Below are 22,123 nucleotides of genomic sequence, written 5' to 3'. Positions count from 1 at the left end.
CACTGGTTACAGGCTGGCCTGTGCCAAATGCTTCACATGTTCCTGCCTGCATTCAAGCCTTTAGAACAGGTAGCTGAATAGGTAAGCTGGGCAATTCTCACATCATAGATGTGGAAATGGAGGCAGGGGGGAAATTCGTTTCCTCAAGGTCATACACACAATGTGTACTAAGGCCAGGATACAAGGCTGTCACTCCAACTCCAAGATCATCCTCTCCATAGGAGCTGTGTTTGGTATCCCTGTGGCCAGTGGTCAGAGGGATGGGAAGGAGGGTTAGTTCTCAGCAACAGCCTTGCGCTCAGAAGAGTTCACGGGAAAGCACAGATTCCAAGATTCCAAGCTGCTTAAGAAGTCGGGGTTTAGCCGGGCGGTGGTGGCGCACGCCTTTAATCCCAGCACTCGGGAGGCAGAGCCAGGCGGATCTCTGTGAGTTCGAGGCCAGCCTGGGCTACCAAGTGAGTCCCAGGAAAGGCGCAAAGCTACACAGAGAAACCCTGTCTCGAAAAACCAAAAAAAAAAAAAAAAAAAAAAGAAGTCGGGGTTTACATCAGTAGGCTCACATCCTCATAGAACAATTAGCACTTGCTGCTGTTTTTTGACCATGGGTTGGAGTAAGGTGTATAGCCAATGAAAGAAGACCAGGAGGGGAGAGAACACCCAGCAGATCGCTCTGTCAGGGGCAGCAAGATGGTTCAGCGGGTAAAAGTGCCTGCCACCAAGCCTGACAAGAGTGGAAAGAACTGACTCCTTCAAGTTGTCCTTTTACCCTCCTGTGTATGTCAACACACACACACACACACACACACACACACACACACACACACACACACACACACACACACACACACACACACAGTCTAAATGTAATTAATTTTTTAAAAAGAGCTAGGTGGGAATCAAGTAACTGGGGAAATAAATTAATGAGACATCTGGTACAGAACTCTGACTTTGGATGGGACATGTCGAGCAATCGTATTAGCATCTAATCTATGTGACCACTTTTCCCCACCACCAAGCACTTTCTAAGAGCTTCCTCATTTGATGCTCTTTCTGGAGCCTACGAGTGTTTCCTCAAGGACTAAGTAACTGGCCACAGTCACACAGGTAATGCAGTAGCACTGGAACCCAGGCAATTTTGGTTTCAGTCTTGCAGATTTAAATGATCAAAAGAGGCTTCAGTGTTGTGGTTTGTTAAAAAGATTAACAATGCCTTCTCTGTAGGACTTCTTCTGTCTGCCTAGGTGGATGGCTGGGAATGGGTGATTCTGTACTCAGAAAATCTGGGGCTGGAAAGTGAATCAGGATTTTCATAGGAGATTCTTCCTGCTGAGCTGCTTGGGTTGACCTTGAAATCCTGGGCTCAGTAGCATATGCATACCATTACATCTGAATAAACACATCTTTAAATTCTAGATTTCTCAAAAAATTAAAACCCAAGTTTCTAAAAGGGAAAAAGAAGCTGGGTGGTGGTGGCCTTTAGTCCCAGCACTTGGGAGGCAGAGCCAGGCGGATCTCCGTGAGTTTGAGGCCAGCCTGGTCTACTGTGGTGACATTTTATTTGTGCTTTAATAAAGCTTGCCTGGAGATTGGGGAAAGGTTAGCCTTCTTTTTTTTTTTTTATTATGTATACAGCATGTATAACTGCAGGCCAGATCTCACTACAGATGGTTGTGAGCCACCATGTGGTTGTTGGAAATTGAACTCAGGACCTCTGGGAGAGCAGTCAGTGCTCTTAACCTCTGAGCCATCTCTCCAGCCCAAGGTCAGCCATTTTAAGTAAATAAGAAGTCAGGCAACATACGCACTTAATCCGATCACTTATCAGGCAGGGTGTGTGTGTGTGTGTGTGTGTGTGTGTGTGTGTGTGTTTTCAAGGCCATACTAGGGAACAGAGCCAAGCGTGGTGACATACACCTTTAATTCAGTACCAACCATAGGGACCTGGAGGTCTGTACAGACAGACAGTGACAAGGAAGTGAGGTAGCTGGTCTAAGATAGCCAATGAGAGGGCAGAACAGCAAGGTAATAAAGGTGTGGCTAAGACAGGAAGTAGGTCAAATTTGGAAGCTGCAGAGTTGGTGAGGTAAGGTTGGTTGGTGGCTTCCCTATTTCTCTGACCTCCCTAAGACTTTCACCCCTATATTTGGCTCCATGTTTTTTATTTAATAAGATCATTTAGAAATTCATCTACAGTCTACAGAGCAAGATCCAGGACAGGCACCAAAACTACACAGAAAAACAAACCCTGTCTTGAAAAAACAAACAAAAACCAAACAAACAAATAAAAAAAAAAAAGGGAAAAAGACATCATTTCCCTGACTTAAAGCAGCCCTGTCTCTCCAATGGGTTGGGTGTTTGCTTTGAAAACCTGTGTTTTGAGAACCACATTTGTAAAAGTGCCACTTTAACAAGGCTCCATTTCTAGTTCCTGTATTTTTAAAGATTATTTTGTTAGTATATGAATATTTATTTAACCTGCATGTGCACATGTGCACCAGTGCACGCAGCAGCCAGAAGAGGGCAGCATGACCCTTGTAACTGGAGTTAGAGACCCATCAGCTGTCATGCAGGTGCTGGGAATTGAACCTGGGCAGGACAGTCAGTGTTCTCTCCAGCCAGTTCCTAGCTCTTAACTATTTCTTCCAGCAGTTGCCTCCAGTGTGCCAATCAGTGGACATTCCTCCTTCTGAAACTAAGAGACTGACCTGCTGCTCAAGAATTCAGATCAACTGCTAGCTGAACAGTCACTGTACTAGTTGATATTTGTGTAACCTTGCGGTGTCATACAAGAATTCTGAAATCACTTTGAGGTCGTGCACACCCCATGGGGAATGCCTACAAGATCCAAAGGATGAGGTGCTGATCCCGTGGATGCATCCTTGGCATGGTCAGGACAGGGAAAAACAGGCAGAGAGAACAAAGAGGAGTGGAATTACTCTGGGAGGAAGGAGAATGGGAAGCAGCTTCACAAGTGAGTGGTTGGAAGAGTCACTAAGGTCCTAAGCATGCCAGGCCTTTACAGTCACTTCTGTTTTGGCTTAGTGGTGTACACATGTATGCACACACGCATGTCCATGTGGGGGTCAGAGACTGATAATGGGTGTCTGCCTCAATCCCTCTGCATTGTTCTGTGAGACAGCATTTCTCACTGAACCTGGAGATCACCTATTAACCTAGACTGGCTGGCCAGTGAACCTAAGGATCTGCCTGTCTCCATCTCACCGGCTCCGGGGTTACAGGTGTGTACCCCACTGGATCTAGCTTTTATGTGGGTGCTGGGGGCCCAGGCACCCCAGCCTTTGTTTTGCTTTTTTACCATGTGACCCATATTAGCCTGGAACTTGTAATCCTCTGAAATGCTGATTCGTCATGCTCGGCTCGAGTCACTTTCATTTAAAACATCCCCAAACCCAACTTTACAGCTCGGCGAATGGAGGCACAGATGCACTGACTGACTTGCCAGGTCATAGGGCCAGTGACCTCTGAAGGGTGGGCAGGATTCTGGACCCGCCTCGATCCCTTTGCTTACTTGGAAGAAAAAAAATACACATAGTTCATATTCACAAAACAGATCATATTTAAAGCTTTTAGAATAGCCTGTCCTAAGATTGACTGTGCCTTGAGCTCCTTTTATAGAGAAGATCTACATCACTCTCTCAGGCCTGCCCATTTTCTGGTACACAGATATACATGGTGACCATATCCTCCCAGTACACAGATACGCATGATGACTGTCTCCTCCCAATGTGCACTAGGCTACTTCCATCTTTCACCATTACAAGGTCACAGGGACGACCCTAGTGAACATCCTCTGAAGCATCATTCAGGTCCACAGGATGTGCAGTGGAGACACTCCTTCAGAGATGTGCAGCTCCAACAGCCACTGTGAGGTGTGCAGGAGAATAGTTTATAGGTCAAAAGCTTCACTGCTGGGCTAGGGATATGTAAGGCACATGCCAGCATGTGAGGCCCTGGGTTTGATTACCCCTCCTCCTCCACTGCAGAAGCACCATTGCTGCAGGAAGCCTGGAAGCCAAGCCTTCTCTATATACACACAGCATCAAGGACGCCACAGGCTGTTCCACACTGCTGATAAATGAACTGGTTGACTAATTGTTTTGTTTTGATTCCCTGAGACAGGGTTTCACTATGTACCTCTGGCTGTCCTGGAACTCACTACATAGGACAGGGTGGCCTCGAACTCACAGAGATTCGTCTGCCTCTGCCTCCCGAGTGCTGGGATTAAAGGCATGCCTAGCTATCCTGCACTTTATTTTTATCATCATGTGATTGGCCATCTTCACAATAGAGGACTGTCTTAAGCTGGAGCCCCAAACTCTGAAATCTGCTTCCACACCTCAGAAGCTCAGCAAACATGTATCACCCCAGGCTTATCATCCCTGTCTCAGCCCTCTAACACACCCATCACATCTCCCTCTCTCAGCCCTCTAACAGACCCATCATCCCCTGTCTCAGTCCTCTAACAGACCCATCATCCCCTGTCTCAGTCCTCTAACAGACCCATCATCCCTGTCTCAGCCCTCTAACAGACCCATCATCCCGTCTCAGCCCTCTAACACACCCATCATCCCCTGTCTCAGTCCTCTAACACACCCATCATCCCGTCTCAGCCCTCTAACACACCCATCATCCCCCTTTCTCAGCTCTCTAACAGAGGCATCATCCCTGTCTCAGCCCTCTAACAGACCCATCATCCCTTTCTCAGCTCTCTGACACACCCATCATCCCCTGTCTCAGCCCTCTAACACACCCATCATCCCCTCTCTCAGCTCTCTAACACACCCATCATCCCCCTCTCTCAGCTCTCTAACACACCCATCATCCCCTCTCAGTCCTCTAACACACCCATCATCCCCCTTTCTCAGCTCTCTAACACACCCATCATCCCCTCTCAGTCCTCTAACACACCCATCATCCCCCTGTCTCAGTCCTCTAACACACCCATCATCCCCCTTTCTCAGCTCTCTAACACACCCATCATCCCCTCTCAGTCCTCTAACACACCCATCATCCCCCTGTCTCAGTCCTCTAACACACCCATCATCCCCCTGTCTCAGTCCTCTAACACACCCATCATCCCTCTCAGTCCTCTAACACACCCATCATCCCCTGTCTCAGTCCTCTAACACACCCATCATCCCCTGTCTCAGCCCTCTAACACACCCATCATCCCCCTGTCTCAGTCCTCTAACACACCCATCATCCCCCTGTCTCAGTCCTCTAACACACCCATCATCCCTCTCAGTCCTCTAACACACCCATCATCCCCTCTCTCAGCCCTCTAACACACCCATCATCCCCTCTCTCAGCTCTCTAACAGACCCATCATCCCTGTCTCAGCCCTCTAAGAGCTGGATTCACAAGTATACCACTACTCAATAGCCCAGCATGTCATCTTTACTTTTGGGGTCAGAGAGTTTGCTCCTTCCACCACACACATTCTGGGGATTGCACTCAGGTGGTCAGGATTGATGACAGGCACCTTTACCCATGCAGTGATCTCACAACCCAGAATGTCATCTTAACACATCAAGAACAATTCCCTCTCCGTTCTCCCACAGGGAGTCCCTAACGTGACCTTCTAGTCTAAGCCGAGGCTACATCCTCTCCCTCCTCACCCTCCTTCTGTCAGAACTCAGTGCCTCCTCTAGGCCTTAACCTGCTGACGAATGTGCAGAGCGAGAGTCCAAATGAGATAAGCTCCTGGCAAGCTGAACTCGGGCTTGACTTTGTAGTCACAAAGCAAGCAGTACAGCCTTCTTGAAGGAATTAGCTGCTTAATGTGATGACGTATGGTTCACCTCAGATACCCTCTTCTGCAACCTCATTTTCTACTCACTAGTGGCCTGCCCCACTCATACCTCAGAGGAGAACATGGTGGCACAGGTCCCGATGCACCAGCAGACCACTGGCTTGGTGAGGCGGCCCTCCTTGATGCCCCGGCAGATCTTATACTCCTCTGTGCCCCCTATCTGCAAAGAACGGGGGACGAGAAAAGGCCCACAAATTAGTGGAATCCGCTCCACGTCTTCCTAGGACCAGCCCTACAGCAGGAAGAACCGCCCACATAACATGGGACAAAACATTACATAGAGAAAGAGAGAACAGTAAAAACTTAAAAAGCCCACAAAATGCCATGAGGTGAAATAAAAGCTGGCCATAAAACCAGGGAACACAGACTTGGGCTATGTAACAGAGAGCAAGTTCAGTTGCCATCTGAAAAGTTCATCCTAGGTGCATAAATTACAAAAAGATAGTATGTGTCTTGAGGAAGTTCCTGGGTATCCAGAGTATGTGATGATGTAGGATTAGACCCACTCAGGAGAAATGGGCTTACACAACTCTCCTGGAGTTTAAAAAATGCCCTCACAGAGGCTGGAGAGATGGCTCAGCAGTTAAGAGCACTTGCTGACTTGGAGGACTTGGGTTTAGTTCCAAGCACCCAAATGGTGGCTCACAATCACTTGTAACTCCATTTCCAGGGGATCTAACACCCTCCCTGACTGCTGCAAGCAAGAGGCACACACATGGTGTACAGACGCACAAAGGCAAAATACTCATATATATAAAATATTAAAAAAAAAAAAAAAATCCAAGCTGGGCAGTGGTGGAATTCACCTTTAATCTCAACACTCGAGAGGCAGAGGCAGGCAGATCTCTGAGCTCGAGGCCAGCCTGGGCTACAGAGTGAGTTCCTGGGCTACACAGAGAAACTCTGTCTTTGAAAAACCAAGTAAAGGGGCTGGAGAGATGGCTCAGAGGTTGAGAGCACTGGCTGCTCTTCCAGAGGTCCTGAGTTCAACTCCCAACAACCACATGGTGGCTCACAACCACTTGTAATGAGATCCGGTGCCCTCTTCTGGCCTGCAGACATACATGCAGACAGAACACTGTATACATAATAAATAAATCTTAAAAAAAAAAAAAGTAAAATAAAAAATCCAGAAATTAAAAAAGAAAATGCCCTCACTCTCCACCTATCCTCCCCACCAGGTGGAGACCATGGCCAGAGGGAACAGAGTGCCACCTTTACTGGTGCTCAGCACCAACAGTGCCAACTCTAAGCCCCAGAGTCTCCTGGGATGCATCACCAGGACTATCACTTTAAGCTATGAAGTGTCAAAGTGCTTGGGTTTTCAAAAACACAAATCATAGACTACATTTATAATCGAAAGGGGACCCGCCCCCAAAAAGCAACATCAGCATCAACAACTCACTTCCCCAAGAACTACAATCATCTTGACTCCTGGGGTGTCCTGGTAACGTAGCACATGATCCATGAATGTGGAGCCCGGGTACCTATAGAGAGTCGGGAGAACAGAAGATCAGGAGACAGCCTGGGGAGGTGTGGGCACACGTGAGAAGCACCCACAAGGAACACTGGATTGCTCATGGGTATGATGCCCAGGACTGATGCAGTAGCTCCAGGCTAGTGGAGGCAGGTGGGAGAGGCCAAGAGCAAGTGGAGACCAGGGGAGTGGAAGAGACAGACAGGAAGTCCAGAGCAGTTAGTTCCTTTGGGGAGTAGAAGTCCCCAAAAAACCTGTGTGGCAGTCTTTTTCTTGGAGGGGAGGGGATGTGTTTCTCTGTGTAGCCCTGGCTGTCCTGGAACTTGCTCTGTAGACAAGGTTACCCTTGAACTCAGATATCCACCTATGAGTGGCTGGAGGGGACCCAGTCCCTGTGTGCTGCCTGCTCAGCACTTCTTCAGGCTTCCTTCTCCTAGGCATCCAGTCTGACAGGGTCTGGCAGTCACAGACATAGGCAAGGTAACTATCTCCCAGCAGCCTTTGAGCCCCCAACCAGATGACTGCAGTGATTACAGTGAACAGCAATGGCTAATGTTTATTTGGACATACTGTGACAGCCATTGCTGTGTTACTCTAGTGATGACCTACTGTGCAGTAGTCCCTTAACAAAATTCAGGATAACCACTAACTGAAAGTAACACCTACTGAGCACCTACTAAGTGCTAGGCCCTGTGTTAGCCACTTTATTAGACCTTGCTTGGTCCTCCCAATGACCTCATTAGGCGAGACATTTATTTTATGCATTTAATATGCAGTGGCGCTGGAGGTCGAAGGAGTTAATCTGTCCATACAGCCCCTGCTGGGAAACTGAGATTTGAACCTATTTGTTATAGCTTCAGAACTGGCCCTCTTAAACCCTGTACTCTGCTGCTCCCTACCTTCCCACTCACATTCAGCATTCAAGCCCTGAAACAGCTTTCAAAACACAATTCTCTACAGTTTCTATTTTCTGGTCCTGAGAGAAGAAGAGTCTCCATTTAATGGACTTACATAGCTTTACTAGGGGGTCAGCGCTCAGGCAGTAAGTGACATACCACGCATGTTGCCCAGCTACCCAACTCCACTGTGGCAGATTCCCAGATATTACCTGTCCCCGCCGATGGCCACACCCTCATAGACACCATCTGTGGTCCGAGAGATGATATTGTTGAGTTCGTTAGACATGCCTCCAGAACGTGAGACATAGGCCACACTGCCTGGGCGGTACAGTTTGGAGGCCAGGATGTTGTCCAGCATCCCACCAGTGTTCCCAATCTTAAAGCATCCAGGCTTGATGCCCCCAACCTGCAGAGACAGAAACAGCAGTTCAGAACACAGGATGCAAGAGGAACCACACAGCCCCATTTTACCTGCCCTTGCCTCTGGCCTGAGTGGAAAGAAAGTGGCTGAAAGAATTACACTTGTCCATAAAGAACCTCTTCTCTCTCTTAGAAGACACTGCAAGGCTTGCATGTAAAATGTGGCTCTAGGGTTTAAGATTCGTGTTCTTAACATTAAGTTGTCTCCCTTACTTCAAGGGTTACAGCACCCAGCAAAGATGCATCACACAGCTGGGCCTCTCAGTGCACAATGACACAACATCTTTCTTTTTTTTTTTTTCCTGGAGATGAGGACCGAACCCAGGGCCTTGCGCTTGCTAGGCAAGCACTCTACCACTGAGCTAAATCCCCAACCCCAACATCTTTCTTATAACACAAACAATCCTTCACTTATTACAAAAGTCCTAGTTTTAGGGATGGTAACACAGCATCCTCTTACCCAGCATGCATGAGGCTTCAGGGAATTTTTTTTTTTTTGGAGGCAGGATCACACAAAGCAGCCCTGTTAGCCTGAAACTCATTATGCAGACCAGGCTAGCCTTGAACTAACAGAGATCTTCCTGCTTCTGGTTCCCAAGTACTGAGATTGAAGGTCACCACCACCACACCTAGCCTTAGCTTCAAATTTTTATTTAAATTTACTTATTTTCATTTTATGACTATGGGTATTTTTGCTTGCTTTGTATGCATACACTGCCTGCAGAGTTCAGAAGATGGTGGCAGAGCCTTTAACTGGAGCTACAGAGATTGTGAGTTGCCATCTGGTTGATGGAAACACAGCCTGCATCCTCCACAACAGCAACAAGTGCTCCTAACTAACCAGCCATCTCTCCAGCCCCAATTGTTTCACACAACAATTAAGTTAAAAAAAAGAACAGTTTCTTCTAATGTGAAGTTCTGAGTCAAAAGTGAGCCCCCAGGCTGGCGGGGGTGGCACACACCTTTAATCCCAGCACTCGGGAGGCAGAGCCAGTTGGATCTCTGTAAGTTCGAGGACAGCCTGGGCTACAGAGCAAGGTCCAGGAGAGGCACCAAGACTACACAGAGAAACCCTGTCTCAAAAAACAAAAACAAAACAAAACAAAACAAAAAATCAGCTCCCAGGTAGCTTTTTTCCTTTGGCTTATAGTTAAAGGAATAATTAAGTACCACATTGTGGTTGCATTTAAGGACAAAATATTAAAAAACAATTATCTTCCCATTAACTCCTTGTAACTCTGAAGGTGTAACACTGTGAAGAGGCCCTTTAAAACCTGGGGCCTGGGAGACTAGGGAGGCTCCGTGGTTAAGAGCACTCACTCCCAAAAGCATGAAGAGTGGAGTTTAGTCAGTTTTTTTTTTTAACAGTTAGGCATTGTCCTCTGATACATCTAACCCCAGCACTGAAGGAGGCAGAGACAGGAAAATCACTGGAGCCAATAAAACCTAGAAGCTCCAGGTTCAAGCAGAGACCCTGCTTCAAAGGAATAGGTAGAGAGTAACAGGGAATCCTTGACAGCCCTCTGGCTTCATATATGTGTGTGTATATATATATATATCATAACCGCTCCCCACCCCACAAAACAAATAAGTAAATAAAACTTAAAACTAACTAGGGTTTGGCAGTGTGGCTCAGTAGTACTGCACTTGCTTGGAATAAGGGGTCCTGGGTTCCACCCCTAGCATTTCAAGTAAAATACAAAAAAAAATCTACCTGGGAATCGTTAAAACAGCAAGTATTTCTGAAATCTTTTACCCAGGATAGTCAAAAGCAAGCCTGGGCTAATGAGATGGCTCAGCAGGCCAAACTGCTTGTCTGAGCTGGACAACCTCAGTTCATACCTAGAAGCCACGTGGAAAGGACCGAAGCAGAGAGCTGTCCTCTGACACACACCATGGGACACGTGCCCCGCCCACCCTGTTCAATAATCCTAAAATAAATGCCTTAAAACATGCAAAGGGAGGGCTAGTGACATGGACCAGTGGGTAACGGTGCTGGCCCCCAGGCCTGCTCACCTGAGTACAACCCCGGGTCCCACGTGGCAGGTGGACAGAGCCAACGCCAACGTTGCCCTCGATGCCCACATGTGCACTTTGACATGTATGTGTACAGTTGTTCACACATACACACATAATTAAATATGTGTAATTAAAAACAAAAAAAATCAGAGGCACTTCCAGGATGAAGACAGAAGGAACTCTTGTATGCTGCCACCACTCAGAACATTAACTAGTCTAGCCACTCCACTCTGGAGTTTCCTCAATAAATAAAAAATAGAATTACCATATGAGCCAGTCATATTACTCGAGTATTTACCCAACAGACTCTAAGTCAACAGACCACAGAGGTACTTGTACATCAGTATTTACTGCTGCACTGTTCACAATAGCTGTTATAAAACCAACCTAGGTGTCCATCAAGAAGAATGGATAAGAAAAGTGTGGTATATGCACATAACGGAATCTTTTTCAGCCATAAAGAATAAAATTAGGTTATCTATAGTGAGATGAACACAATTGGAGATAATCATACTAAGTGAATGAAATCAGTTGCAGAAAAACAAATATCGCATGTTTTCTTCTGGATTTTATACAAGTACATAAAACCAGACACATACAGATGACATGAAAATAAGGAAGGGGCCTAATGAGGGTCGGAGAGAGAGAACATGACCAGGATTTTGCTCAAAGTACATTATACACTTGCATGAAAACATTTAGGTAATCCAGTATAACCAAATAAAAAAGTTATTAATAACAATAGAAGTGAGCTTCCTATCGGCATGGTGGATCATGCCTCTAATCCTAAGGCTGAAGCAGGAAGATTACCTTAAGTTCCAACCAATCTGGACCAGTGTGAGAACCCATCTCAAACAACAACAACAAACAACAAAGAAGTATGCTTCCTGCAGCCCTGGGAAGACTTCTGGGGTGGACACTCACCGTGGCTGGCCCAATGATGGTCACTCCCTTCTGGTCGGCCTTCTTGATGAGCTTCCGAGTCAGGGCCTCGGGGATGCCTTCGGCTATGATGGCTATGGTCCGGATCTAGAGGATTAACAAAGCCCCTTCTGTAAACACGCCACCTTTGATAGACAAGGAGGCCCAAGGTCCAAGGGCCTTCCTCCTAAGCCCAGTGTCCCCATCCAGGTTTCAAGAACAAAGTAAGGTGAGCAGAATGCATCTTCTCCCTCCCATAGGCCCCAGGTCCTACCCTAGTCACTTCAAATTCCTCTCAAAAGAGGCATGGGGTCAGCGAGATGGCTCAGCAGGCAAGTGCACTCACTTGCTGCCAAGCCTGATGACCTGAGTTTGATGTCAAGGACAGATATGAGAGAACTGACTCCTGGAAGTTGTACTCTGAGCTCCACATGTGTGCCACACACAGAGACAGTAAAAAAAAAAAAAAGAAAAAAAGAAAAAAGGCACAGCGGTGGACATTGAAACAAACCTCCACGGGCCATGTGCAAACGCTTCTAAATCTCTGCTAGTCTGCAGCTACAGTCTCTCACCTAACCCTCAGACTCAACTGATCCCTACCTGCCTTTCCCCTAAGTACCCAATGAGTCTTGTCTCTCTCCCCACAGGATGTGGCCAGTGCACATAGAAACAAGCTGCTCCCACAGCTGTCCAGACTGGGCTAGAGGAACTGAAGATCTAAGAACCATCTCTTTGGCTCTGGACCAGTCTGTAAAGGGTCAAGATCACAGTTTAGGCTTTGTGGGTCTTGTGGTCAGTGTGGCAGGTTTCTAGTGTGTAAGTATCCATGCACAATACATAAACGATAGCAGTGGCTGCATTTTTAATAAAACTTTATTTGTGAAAATAGGTGGGGGCTACATTTTGCCCTGAGTTGTTTGTGTCAAAGTCTGTTCTAGCCTGAAAAAGCAACTCATCTAAACAGAAGAACAATTTTGTATTCTCCACTCAGAAACTGAAATAACTGGGATCAGACAATTAAAAAACAAACAAAAAGCACTGGTCGATCAGGGGCTTTTACAGATCACTAACAGAAGGCAAATGTTGTAACAGAAGAAAGGGAGGAGGGGCAGGTCGCAAAAGGACACAAACGGCCGCCAATGTTTCCAAAAGTTTGCTTTAGTTGACAGCCAAAGACATGCCGATTAAATAGAACACCAATTCACTACACAACTGTTTGGTGTTGGCAAGAAGAACCTGGAGCTGGTGGCACACCCTTAACCCCAGCATTAGGAAGGCAGATAGATACAGGAAGATCTCTGTAAGTTCTGGGCCAGCCAGGGCTAGATAATGAGACCCTGTCTCAAAAGAAAACAAAACTAGAACTCCTACTAATGGGAATTTAGGTCGTGAAAGCTCTGGGAGCCAGGGTGTGTTAAAAATTTCCAACTGGCCATTCTGATGTGGCAGTTCAACTTCTAAAAAATCTGTGCTAGGTGATGATTAGGAATACATGCAAGGGGCTAGAGAGATGGCTCAGGTTAAGAGCACTAGCCCCCGTTCCAGAGGTCCTGAGTTCAATTCCCAATAACCACATGGTGGCTCACAACCATCTATAATGAGATTTGGTGCCCTCTTCTGGCCTGCAGACATACATGCAGGCAGAACACTGTATACATAATAAATCTTTGGGGCTGGAGAGATGGCTCAGTGGCTAAGAGCACTGACTGCTCTTCCAGAGAACACAAGTTCAATTCCCAGCATCCACATGGTAGCTCACAACTATCTGTAACTCCAGTTCCAGAGGATCTGGCACCCTCACAGACATGTATATTCAGACAAAACATCAATGAACATAAAAATAAAACAAACAAACAAATAAATAAGAAAGAAAACAAAAAGGATACATGCAAATGTTCATCCAAGATGCTTGTGAGAAGACTGGAAAGAACAAAAGTCATGTTGCCAACCTACCTAGTGGTACAGAGAGAGGTGTGGAGAGGGTATACTGAAACCTGATGACCATGTTTCTGAGAAATGGGGTGTGCTTTTTATGCCTTAACATCTGTCCTGAAATAACATATAATACCCTACAAGAAAGTGCTTTTGGGGGCATGGTGTTGGGGCTCGAACCCAGGGCCTTACATTTGCTAGGCAAGTGCTCTTCTCTTCCACTGAACTACACTCAGCCCAAGAGAGTGCTTTTGATCCTGTTGTCAAGTCAGTCTGGGAAGAAGAGAGCTGGAACGGATGGATGGATCATTGGTGACCCATCGAAGCAGCTACTGCTCACTTGGAACTCTCGGGTCACTGCTGAGAAGTATAAGTCTCCAAGTACTTTCACCTAAACCCTAGCCTCTCCCAATTCCCAAGTCCTCTGTCCCAAGTGGTCATGACTGTGAATTCCATTCAGAAGCTCTTTCTGATTTCCCCACCCAAACACTCCAGGGTCCACCATCTACCTGTGCATAGCTCATGGTCTCCATGGTACTGTCATAAGCGGATCGCAGAGAGGCAAAGTTAATCAGCACGTCTACCTCTGGGTGCTTCTTCATGGCATCAGCCATGTTCTTGAAGACAGGGATCAGGATTTCCTTGTGCCCCCAGTAAAACTTCTGCTTGTGATCCCCACTGCAAGAAAGTAGAGGAAGAGTAAGGACACCCTCAATCCATCAGGTCTGGGGAGGGGGAAACTGAGTGGAAGAACCTCCCCAAGAGAGGCAAGATCTGTGTTCTCAAAGGTTCCCCATCTGAAGGAAAAAGGGCCCCCAGGAACATGGACTGTCCCAATCTCTGGGGTGGGCAGATTCCTCCATTGTAAACATGGGGAGCTAGCTGACTCCCAAGCTTCACTTAAAGATGAGAATCTCACTTCCAGTCACTTCCTGCCTTGGCATGACTCACGTGAAAGGGTAGACCATGGCAGCTACTGAGGGTTCATCTCGGGAGCACACATAGTCGAAGTCCAACATGCCTTGCACAGCCCGGGTCTGCATGCCCCACACGATAGCTTTGGTATGGCGGCTGAAGAGGGTGGCACTCTTTCCTGGGTGGGCAAAGACACAGCGAGTGCACCCAGAATACACACCTCAGGATGACCCCCAGGGGCAGCCTCCCCAAATCCCCATGCTGCATGTCCAGCTTGGTAGCTCTTTAAAACAGCAAACGGATGTTAAAATAATGAAGTCTGAGAAATTTGCCTCAAATTTTTCTAGAAGGAAGCAGCAGAGAGCAAAAATACCTAGTGAGACCTGCCTGCCTACAGAACAGTCCCATGGTGAACAGAAAAAGACTCCCCACACAGAAAAAGGGCCCCACAGCTGAAGATGCCTGAGAGAGTTCTTACAGGGCATGCTGAATGTCCCAGGTGAGCTAGGCTAGAGATAAACCTTATACACATGTGGTCTGCATACTTAATAAAATTTATGTTCATTCTTTTGTGTTTTTAAATGCATTTATTTTATATCTTACACCTTATGTATTTTGTCTCTACACATGTGTGTCTGATGCCCACTGAAGCCAGAAGACTGTGTTGAATGCCCTGAAACTGGAGTTACAGGTAGTTGTGAGCCACCACGTGGGTGCTGAGAATTGGACCCAGGTCCTCTGAAAAAGCAGCTAGTGCTCTTACGATGAGCCATCTCTCCAGTTCCCTGTTTGTTTTTTGAAACACTATGTTGCTCTAGCTGACATGTACCATGCTATATAGACTACCATGGCCTCAAAATCACAGATATCTGCCTACCCCTGCCTTCTAAGTGCTGGCAATAAAGGCATGTCACCACACTCAGCTGCTTGTTAGTTTTAAGTTATTTTTAATGTGTATCGGTGTTTTGCCTGCATATAAGTACACTATGTGTGTGCAGTGCCTGTGGAGACCAGGAAAGGGAATTGGATCCTGTATAATTAGAATTACAAGCAGTCGTAAGCTACCACATTGGTGCTGAGAACCAACCCAGGTCCTCTGCAAGACCTGCAAATGTTCTTAACCTCAGAGCCCAGCCCCAGCTGCAGTTTTTAAAGCAAGATCTCAGGTAACCTGGGCTGGCTTTGAACTCACTATGTGGCTGAGGATGACCTTAAACTCCTGATCTTCTTGCCTCTGGCTCCCAAGTGTTGGTATTACAAGTATATGCCACATCACCAGCTCTTCTTTACTTTCAGTTTTTATTGAGACAGGGTCTCACACTATAACCCAGGTTGCCTGGAACTCACTATATAGCCCAGGGTCACTTCAATGTTGTAACAATGCTTCTGCTTCAGCCCTTTGACTGCTGGAATTACAGGTATGAGCCACCACGCGTGGCTTAAGCAATTATTTTTAAAGGCGCTAGAAAAAAGTTCAGCTCTCCCTATTTTGATGCCTGAGGACTTCCTCTCCCAATAGTGCTAATCAGCCTGTAAATCTAGACACAAGCCCAGCAACAGTCAGTATGTGAACGCTCACAAATTCTAGGTCAGTGGGTCAGGGGTTGGGGAGGGGTCCAACTAAGAGACTTGGGGCAGCCGGGGCTAAGGCCTGGACAGACTTATCTCCGACTAAGGTTACAGACTGGGCTTGGACACCAGGCAGAGCAATGATCAGCCAGCACGAGGCCACAGCCTTCTCTCTCCCCCATCTTCCCACCCTCCTCATGTCCCAGGTGGCTCTTTGCTGCTCAGAACAATACTCTTGAGACAGGCTTTCTAATGGCAGGAAAGACTTTCAAGAAAAGGGCAGCTGGGCATGGAGGCTCCCACTTTTAACCCAGCACTGGGAGACAGAGGCAGGTGGTGGGCTACAAAGAAAGCCTGTCTCAAAAAGGGGGAAGGGGAGATGTCCACACAAAGGGGCTACAGAAATGCACTCCTTAGCCAGAAGGGAAAGGAAAGGGTTCTCGCCTCCCGTCCAGTTCGACTTCCACAAAGTCCTAGTGGAGGAAAGCAGCCCTTGAGGGACATTCTGTGCTACCCCGGGGGGAGCAATGCATCTCACCCAGAGGCTTCTGGTATTAGCCTACTGTCCTAAAGCAAGCTTAGCTAACCAAGATCAAAGGCTGAAGAAATCACCATGCAGGCCAGCAGTAAGCCTCTCAGTCAGAAGGATCTTGATTTGTGAATACCTGGGATTTACTGTCAACCTGAACCAGGGTTCCTATAAGACATGGAACCTTAGAGTGAGGGCAGCCACATAATCCAGCCTCACACTTTCTAGCCCTAGGAAATTGAAGCAGATATCCACAATGATAGCAGTCCTTGGTAATCTAGGAGAGCCAGAATTACCTGACTTGAGAAATAGTCAATTGTGTGATAAAGAAGGCCATAAAGCAGTGAGGCTCTGCCGCCCCCAGGGGAGCCTACACTGAGCCCAAGTGCCACGCTCCACATAAATCTGTCTTCAGAGATAAGGACAAAGCGCCCCAATCCTACAAGCCTACCCACACCTCCTGCTTTAAAGGGCAGGGCTCAAGTGCTTACCTCCTCAAGCACAGAAAAACCAAAGCCAACGGGGCCATTGGCATCAGCAGGAGGCCCCAGAGAACCTTAATGGCCACGCGGGCATGGCGAGCACTCTGCATGACCTGGTCTCCTCCTTGGCCTACTCCCACTTCTAAGTGACCAGAGAAAATGCCTCCCTGCAGCCCACTTCCCCTGGGGGAGGAGAGCTCCCCCGAGACTGAGTCTGTCCCTGTTCTTTCGGCACACTGGTCTTGCCTTCTAGGTAACAATGGATCTCACTGGAGGCGATATGAAAGAATTAAGGGCTGAAGAGATGGATCAATAGTTGAAGAGCTGACTACTCTTGCAGGGGACCTGACTTTGGTTCCCAGCACCCATGTCAGATGGCTTACAACAGTCACAACTGTCTGTAACTGCAGCTCCCAGGGATCCAACACCCTCTTCGGGTCTCTGAGGGTACCTGCACTCACATGAACAGCTCCATACCCCAACACACACACAAGTTAAAATTAAAAATAAATCTTAAAAAAAAAAAAAAAAAAGCTGATAGGTAAAGGGGTGCAACCATTGTCATTGTTCAGATATTGCTATCCACACTAGGGATCAAAGTCATCAATGAAAGCTCTTGCTTTCATTGCCGTGAATGTCAGTCACATGGAGGGGCTTGATGGAGCTCAGCATGGAAGGAGGCTCCGAGTTTGATTCCAAGATTTGAAAAAAGTCATAAGGAAGTCCTGATGCTGGTACTGAGTAATCTACTTGCTTATCAATGGGCAGATGTGTGTGTGTGTGTGTGTGTGTGTGTGTGTGTGTGTGTGTGTGCGTGCACATGAGTAAGTGTAGGCACTGAAAACAACCACTGTAAACTGTGACCTCAGATCCCTTCAGGTCCTTATAATGACCTGTTTTAGAGACAGACACCACCGGATCTTCCTGGTTTCCCTCTTCACATCTTTGCTCTTCTACCAAAACCTGGGAGAAATCTACACTGTGGGCTGGCTCTTGCTCCTTCTGTCTCCACCTCCCTCCAAGGTAAGGAGCCAGAGACAGCCACACAGTGAAGAGAGTGCTGTGCTGGGGCAAGTAAGTACTAAGTAGGACAAGGAAGGGACAAAGAGCAAAGACTAGGACTTAGGGGGCAGACCACACCAAGGTGGGGACAGAAAATATACTGCACAACACTGCAACCCACCAGGGAAGGAAGAAACAAAGCACACAGAGAAAATGGAACCCACTAACAAAGCCACACGCAGAGCTGGGGTGGGGCGGGGCGGGCGGGGCGGGGTGGGGCATCCTACCTTGCAGGGATCTTGGACTTGGGACTGAATCTGTTAAAGAAAATGACCAAGGACACTGAGTGAACCGCTGGTGGGAGGCTTTGGTGGGAGAGCGCAGAAACAGGGCCACAGACAGGCCTTCTGGTGCTGTCACTGGCTATTTCACAGGGAACAGCAGCAATAGAACCAACAAGAGAGGCAAAAGCACCAGTGGGCAGAACAGAAACTAGCAAGACAAAGAATTGGGGTGCAGAGAGAGGGCAGGAGGAGGAAGGCTAGGCAAGTGCCCTGAACACTGAAGCCTCCTCCAGGCCCTCTGGGTGACACACTTCCACCTGGACTCTAGGCTGGCTAGGTCACACCCTCTTATTAATGCCAATGCCTCTTTCCCCATGCAGCACTGTACAGTGATTAAACCAGCTGGACCCATCACTCTCCACTATGGACAAAGCTGACACCTTGGAGATGCAGAGCAGCGACTTCTGATCTTGGAGCCCCAGAGCTACTGTCATTATTTCTAAGATGTCTTAGTCCAGCCTGACTATATGACAAAGAGGCTGCAAGGCTCCATCAGCCAGGAGAAGCCAGTGCCACTCATCTGCTGCTAGTGTGAGTGCTGGCAGGTCAGCTCGTCCCTGGGATGGAGATGAACTAGGGGATGTGTGCAAGGGCTAGCAGACAGGCGCACAGAGAGCAGTGTAGTGAGAGCCCTAGCTGGTGCGGGAAGACAGATGACTGCCTTCCATTTAGAGTCTGGGAGAGCATTCCTCCTCCTGGTTCTGCTGAAACCCTCCTGTCTCCTCCACAGCTTCCCAGTTCAGTTCACAGCCCCAGAAAGAGGGGTAGAAGATGAGAGGGAGGGAGATGATCCAGGCAATGTGGAGCCTCAGCTCCAGAACCCACAGGGAAGCCTCAAGTCACTTCATCCTCACGAGAGCCACTGCTATCTCCTGCTGAGGCCCACTCCCCCAGCCCAGCTCCGACTGCTTCCCTGCTGCCTCTTCCAGGCAGGCCCCCAACAGGGAGAGACAGGGAGGACACCACAGGCCTCTTCGTGCACTGTGCTAAACATCTGGGCGTTACCTTGGGGCATGGCTGGTTTGGCTTTCTTTGCAGGCGCCACTTCATCAGCCCTGGATTCAGAAAAAGATGCTGTCCGGCTGGGTGCTGGAGTCTCGAGTAATGCAAGGAGAGAACAGAGGTTAAGTGTCATAAGTAGTGGCTGAGGACAAGAGCCACTGGTCCTGAATGCCCCAAAGAAGTGAAGTAACAAGAATTACATACAGCATTGTTTAAGACAGTCTCACTATGTATAGACCAGGCTAGCATGGAACCCACAGCAATTCTCCTGCCCCAGTATAGCTGTGCACTAAACCTGGCTCATAAACTGCACTTGGAAAGTACTATTCTAACAGTGCCAAAATGGGAATTGATTTTGTTCCATGTCACAGATGAGCCAACAGAGGTCCTAAGAGGCTAAGGCACCTCTTAAAGTCCCACTCTCTTCAAGGACAGTCAGGATCTGAACTCACGTTTGATTTAAAAACCTTTAGTCTTTCCATTACTTTACCTTGACTGGAGCATTAACCATATACCAACATCCTCAGTATCCTCCTAGACCCCTAAACGCTAGAAGAGGAACAGTGTGTCCTGTGTAGAGCAGTGGGGGATAGAGGCAAGTGACTCCGTCCTTTAAGGTGGAAGGAAAGCTAGCACCTACCGATGTGCTCCCACTGGCATTAAGGAGGAAGTTGGCAGTGTGAGCTGCTGTGGGTGGCTGGTTGGGGATGGGCCGGTGGCCCAGGGCCATGCCCACAATGGCCGTCATGTGAGTTTCTGTGCCAAAGACATGGATGGGGATTCCAGTGGTCTTCCCTGTGAGAGAAGGAAAAGGCTCATGATTCAAGATCTGGAGTAAGTGCCTAGTCCACAGGACTCTACAGAGGCCCCTTGACAGTCTTGCTCAATGCCTGGCACTGTGAGGGCAAGACTGACTATCCAGACAAATCAGCTGTCCAAAATTTCACCACCAAAACAGTCTTTGGAAAGATCACCTGTTGACAAGGAGAGGAAGCAGCAGCGCCACTGGCAGCCAGGTGTCAGAAGTGGATTAGCACGCACCTCTGATCACCTGGGTCCTGGCTCTCCACACTCCTCCACTCTTCAACTGTGCCTGCCACCATGCCTGCCTTGCTGGTCTGGTCTCTGTTTCTAAATACCCTCAGCTGGCTCCCTGGAGGCACTGACCTTGCTTCTCCGACACAGAGCTGGCATCCTCACCTGCTGCTCCCCATCACTGAGCTCAACACAAGTGCCAGCTGCTAACCTCCCTAGCCTTGGGGGCACACCCCCCACACGACCCTGCCCCCCAAATCTCCTTCACATTTTGTTCTTTGAAATAGTCTTACTATGTGGCTCTACTGGCCTGGAACTTATATGTAGACCAGGCTGGCCTCAACTCAGAGATTTGCCTACCTCTGCCTCCCGAGTTCTGGGATTAAAGGTGTGAGCCACCATACCAGGCATTTTCTTCACTTTAGATGAACAGATGGAAACAAGCACTTGGTACCACTTTAGGTGATTGGTGAGAGTGGGGAGTTTGCCATGGATACTGAATTTTGGAAAATGCAAGATGGAAAGGTCTGGCCTTTTCCAATAAGACATCAAGCCCATTGACAAGAATGTCTTCTAGCCGGGTGGTGGTACACGCCTTTAATCCCAGCATTTGGGAGGCAGAGGCAGGTGGATCTCTGTGAGTTCCAGGCCAACCTGGTCTACGGAGAGAGATTCAGGACAGGCACCAAAACTACACAAAGAAACTCTGTCTTGAAAAACCAAAAAAAAAAACAAACCCAAAAAAAAACCCAAGAATGACTTCTATTTGTCACTTTCTGGAACTTCACATGAAAAGAACTACTTTTCTAAAATGCTTCCGCAATCTCCTAGGTGGCCTGCTTCTGCTCTGGCCACTGTCTACCTTCTCTTTACCTAGGAGCCAATCACTCTGTCACACCTAAGTCAAACCATGCTGCTCCTCTGCTCAAATGCAGTATGGACTCCCAAGTCAGGGTCACAGCCATGTCTGTACAGGACCTGTACAGCCCCACCTCCTCCCTCTTGACCCCAGTCTACATCCCTCCCTCCCTCTGGTCTCATCCCACACACACACACACACCCTCCGTCCATGTGTCTCTGTCTCTGTCTCTCTCCATCGTAGAGCCTTAGAGGATGTCCTTTCCTCTGCAGAGATCATCCCTAAGCTGCACTCCCCTGCTCTGGGTCTTTACTACAATGTTTCCTTTCTAGTCACCTGTCCCCTTTAATTACTTCATGGCATTTAGCATGACCTGACATTACAGTCAAGTTAAAGCTCTAGTGTCCAGCACACTACTAGACACACAGCAGACATTCTGCATTTGTTAGATGTAGAGTCCAGTCACTCTCAATTTGCAGACCTCCACTAGGGCGTGGCAGAGGAGGGAAGAATTCAAAGAGCCTTTTCCAGGACAGTCAAGGAGACATGCCACGGACTTTCCAGACAGAAGGGAGAGAATGCTAAATGCTGGAGAGATGGCTCAGCAGTTAAAAGCACTTGTTGCTCTTGCAGAGGACTCAATTCCCAGCACCCACAGGGTGGCTCACACCATCTTTAACGGCAGTTGCAGAGGATCCTATGCCCTTCTGGTATCTGTGGGGACCAGGCACTACATACAGTACACATATATACATGCAGGCAAAACACTCATACATATAAAATAATCTTTAAAAAACAAAACAGGGGAGGGGGTAGGGGGGGTGGTCTAAGTGGTGATGAACATGATGAATAGCTTTCATTCCAGCACTCAAGAGAGAGATGAAG

The 22,123-nt window shown here is 47.8% G+C and overlaps 1 protein-coding gene across 3 annotated transcripts in view; it reads right to left on the bottom strand.

The window, feature by feature from the left end:
• Acly (ATP citrate lyase) overlaps positions 1-22,123 on the bottom strand; it is a 47,445-nt gene that overhangs the window by 10,272 nt on the left and 15,050 nt on the right. For 2 of the 3 annotated variants that reach the window (XM_052756575.1, XM_052756576.1), the window contains exons 12-20: positions 19,985-20,139; positions 19,348-19,438; positions 18,286-18,315; positions 14,453-14,594; positions 14,011-14,179; positions 11,573-11,677; positions 8,419-8,615; positions 7,239-7,320; positions 5,883-5,993 (exon numbers count right to left, since the gene is read on the bottom strand). In XM_052756575.1, the coding sequence (XP_052612535.1) occupies positions 5,883-5,993; positions 7,239-7,320; positions 8,419-8,615; positions 11,573-11,677; positions 14,011-14,179; positions 14,453-14,594; positions 18,286-18,315; positions 19,348-19,438; positions 19,985-20,139 (1,082 nt within the window). The remainder of the gene's footprint in view (positions 1-5,882; positions 5,994-7,238; positions 7,321-8,418; positions 8,616-11,572; positions 11,678-14,010; positions 14,180-14,452; positions 14,595-18,285; positions 18,316-19,347; positions 19,439-19,984; positions 20,140-22,123) is intronic. The other variant, XM_052756577.1, reaches the window with a different exon arrangement.

This window comes from Peromyscus californicus, unplaced genomic scaffold (assembly GCF_007827085.1).
Source record: "Peromyscus californicus insignis strain IS unplaced genomic scaffold, ASM782708v3 Scaffold_3__1_contigs__length_106647218, whole genome shotgun sequence".
In the NCBI taxonomy this organism is placed as follows: domain Eukaryota; kingdom Metazoa; phylum Chordata; class Mammalia; order Rodentia; family Cricetidae; genus Peromyscus; species Peromyscus californicus.
This window is presented reverse-complemented; position numbering and strand designations above follow the sequence as displayed.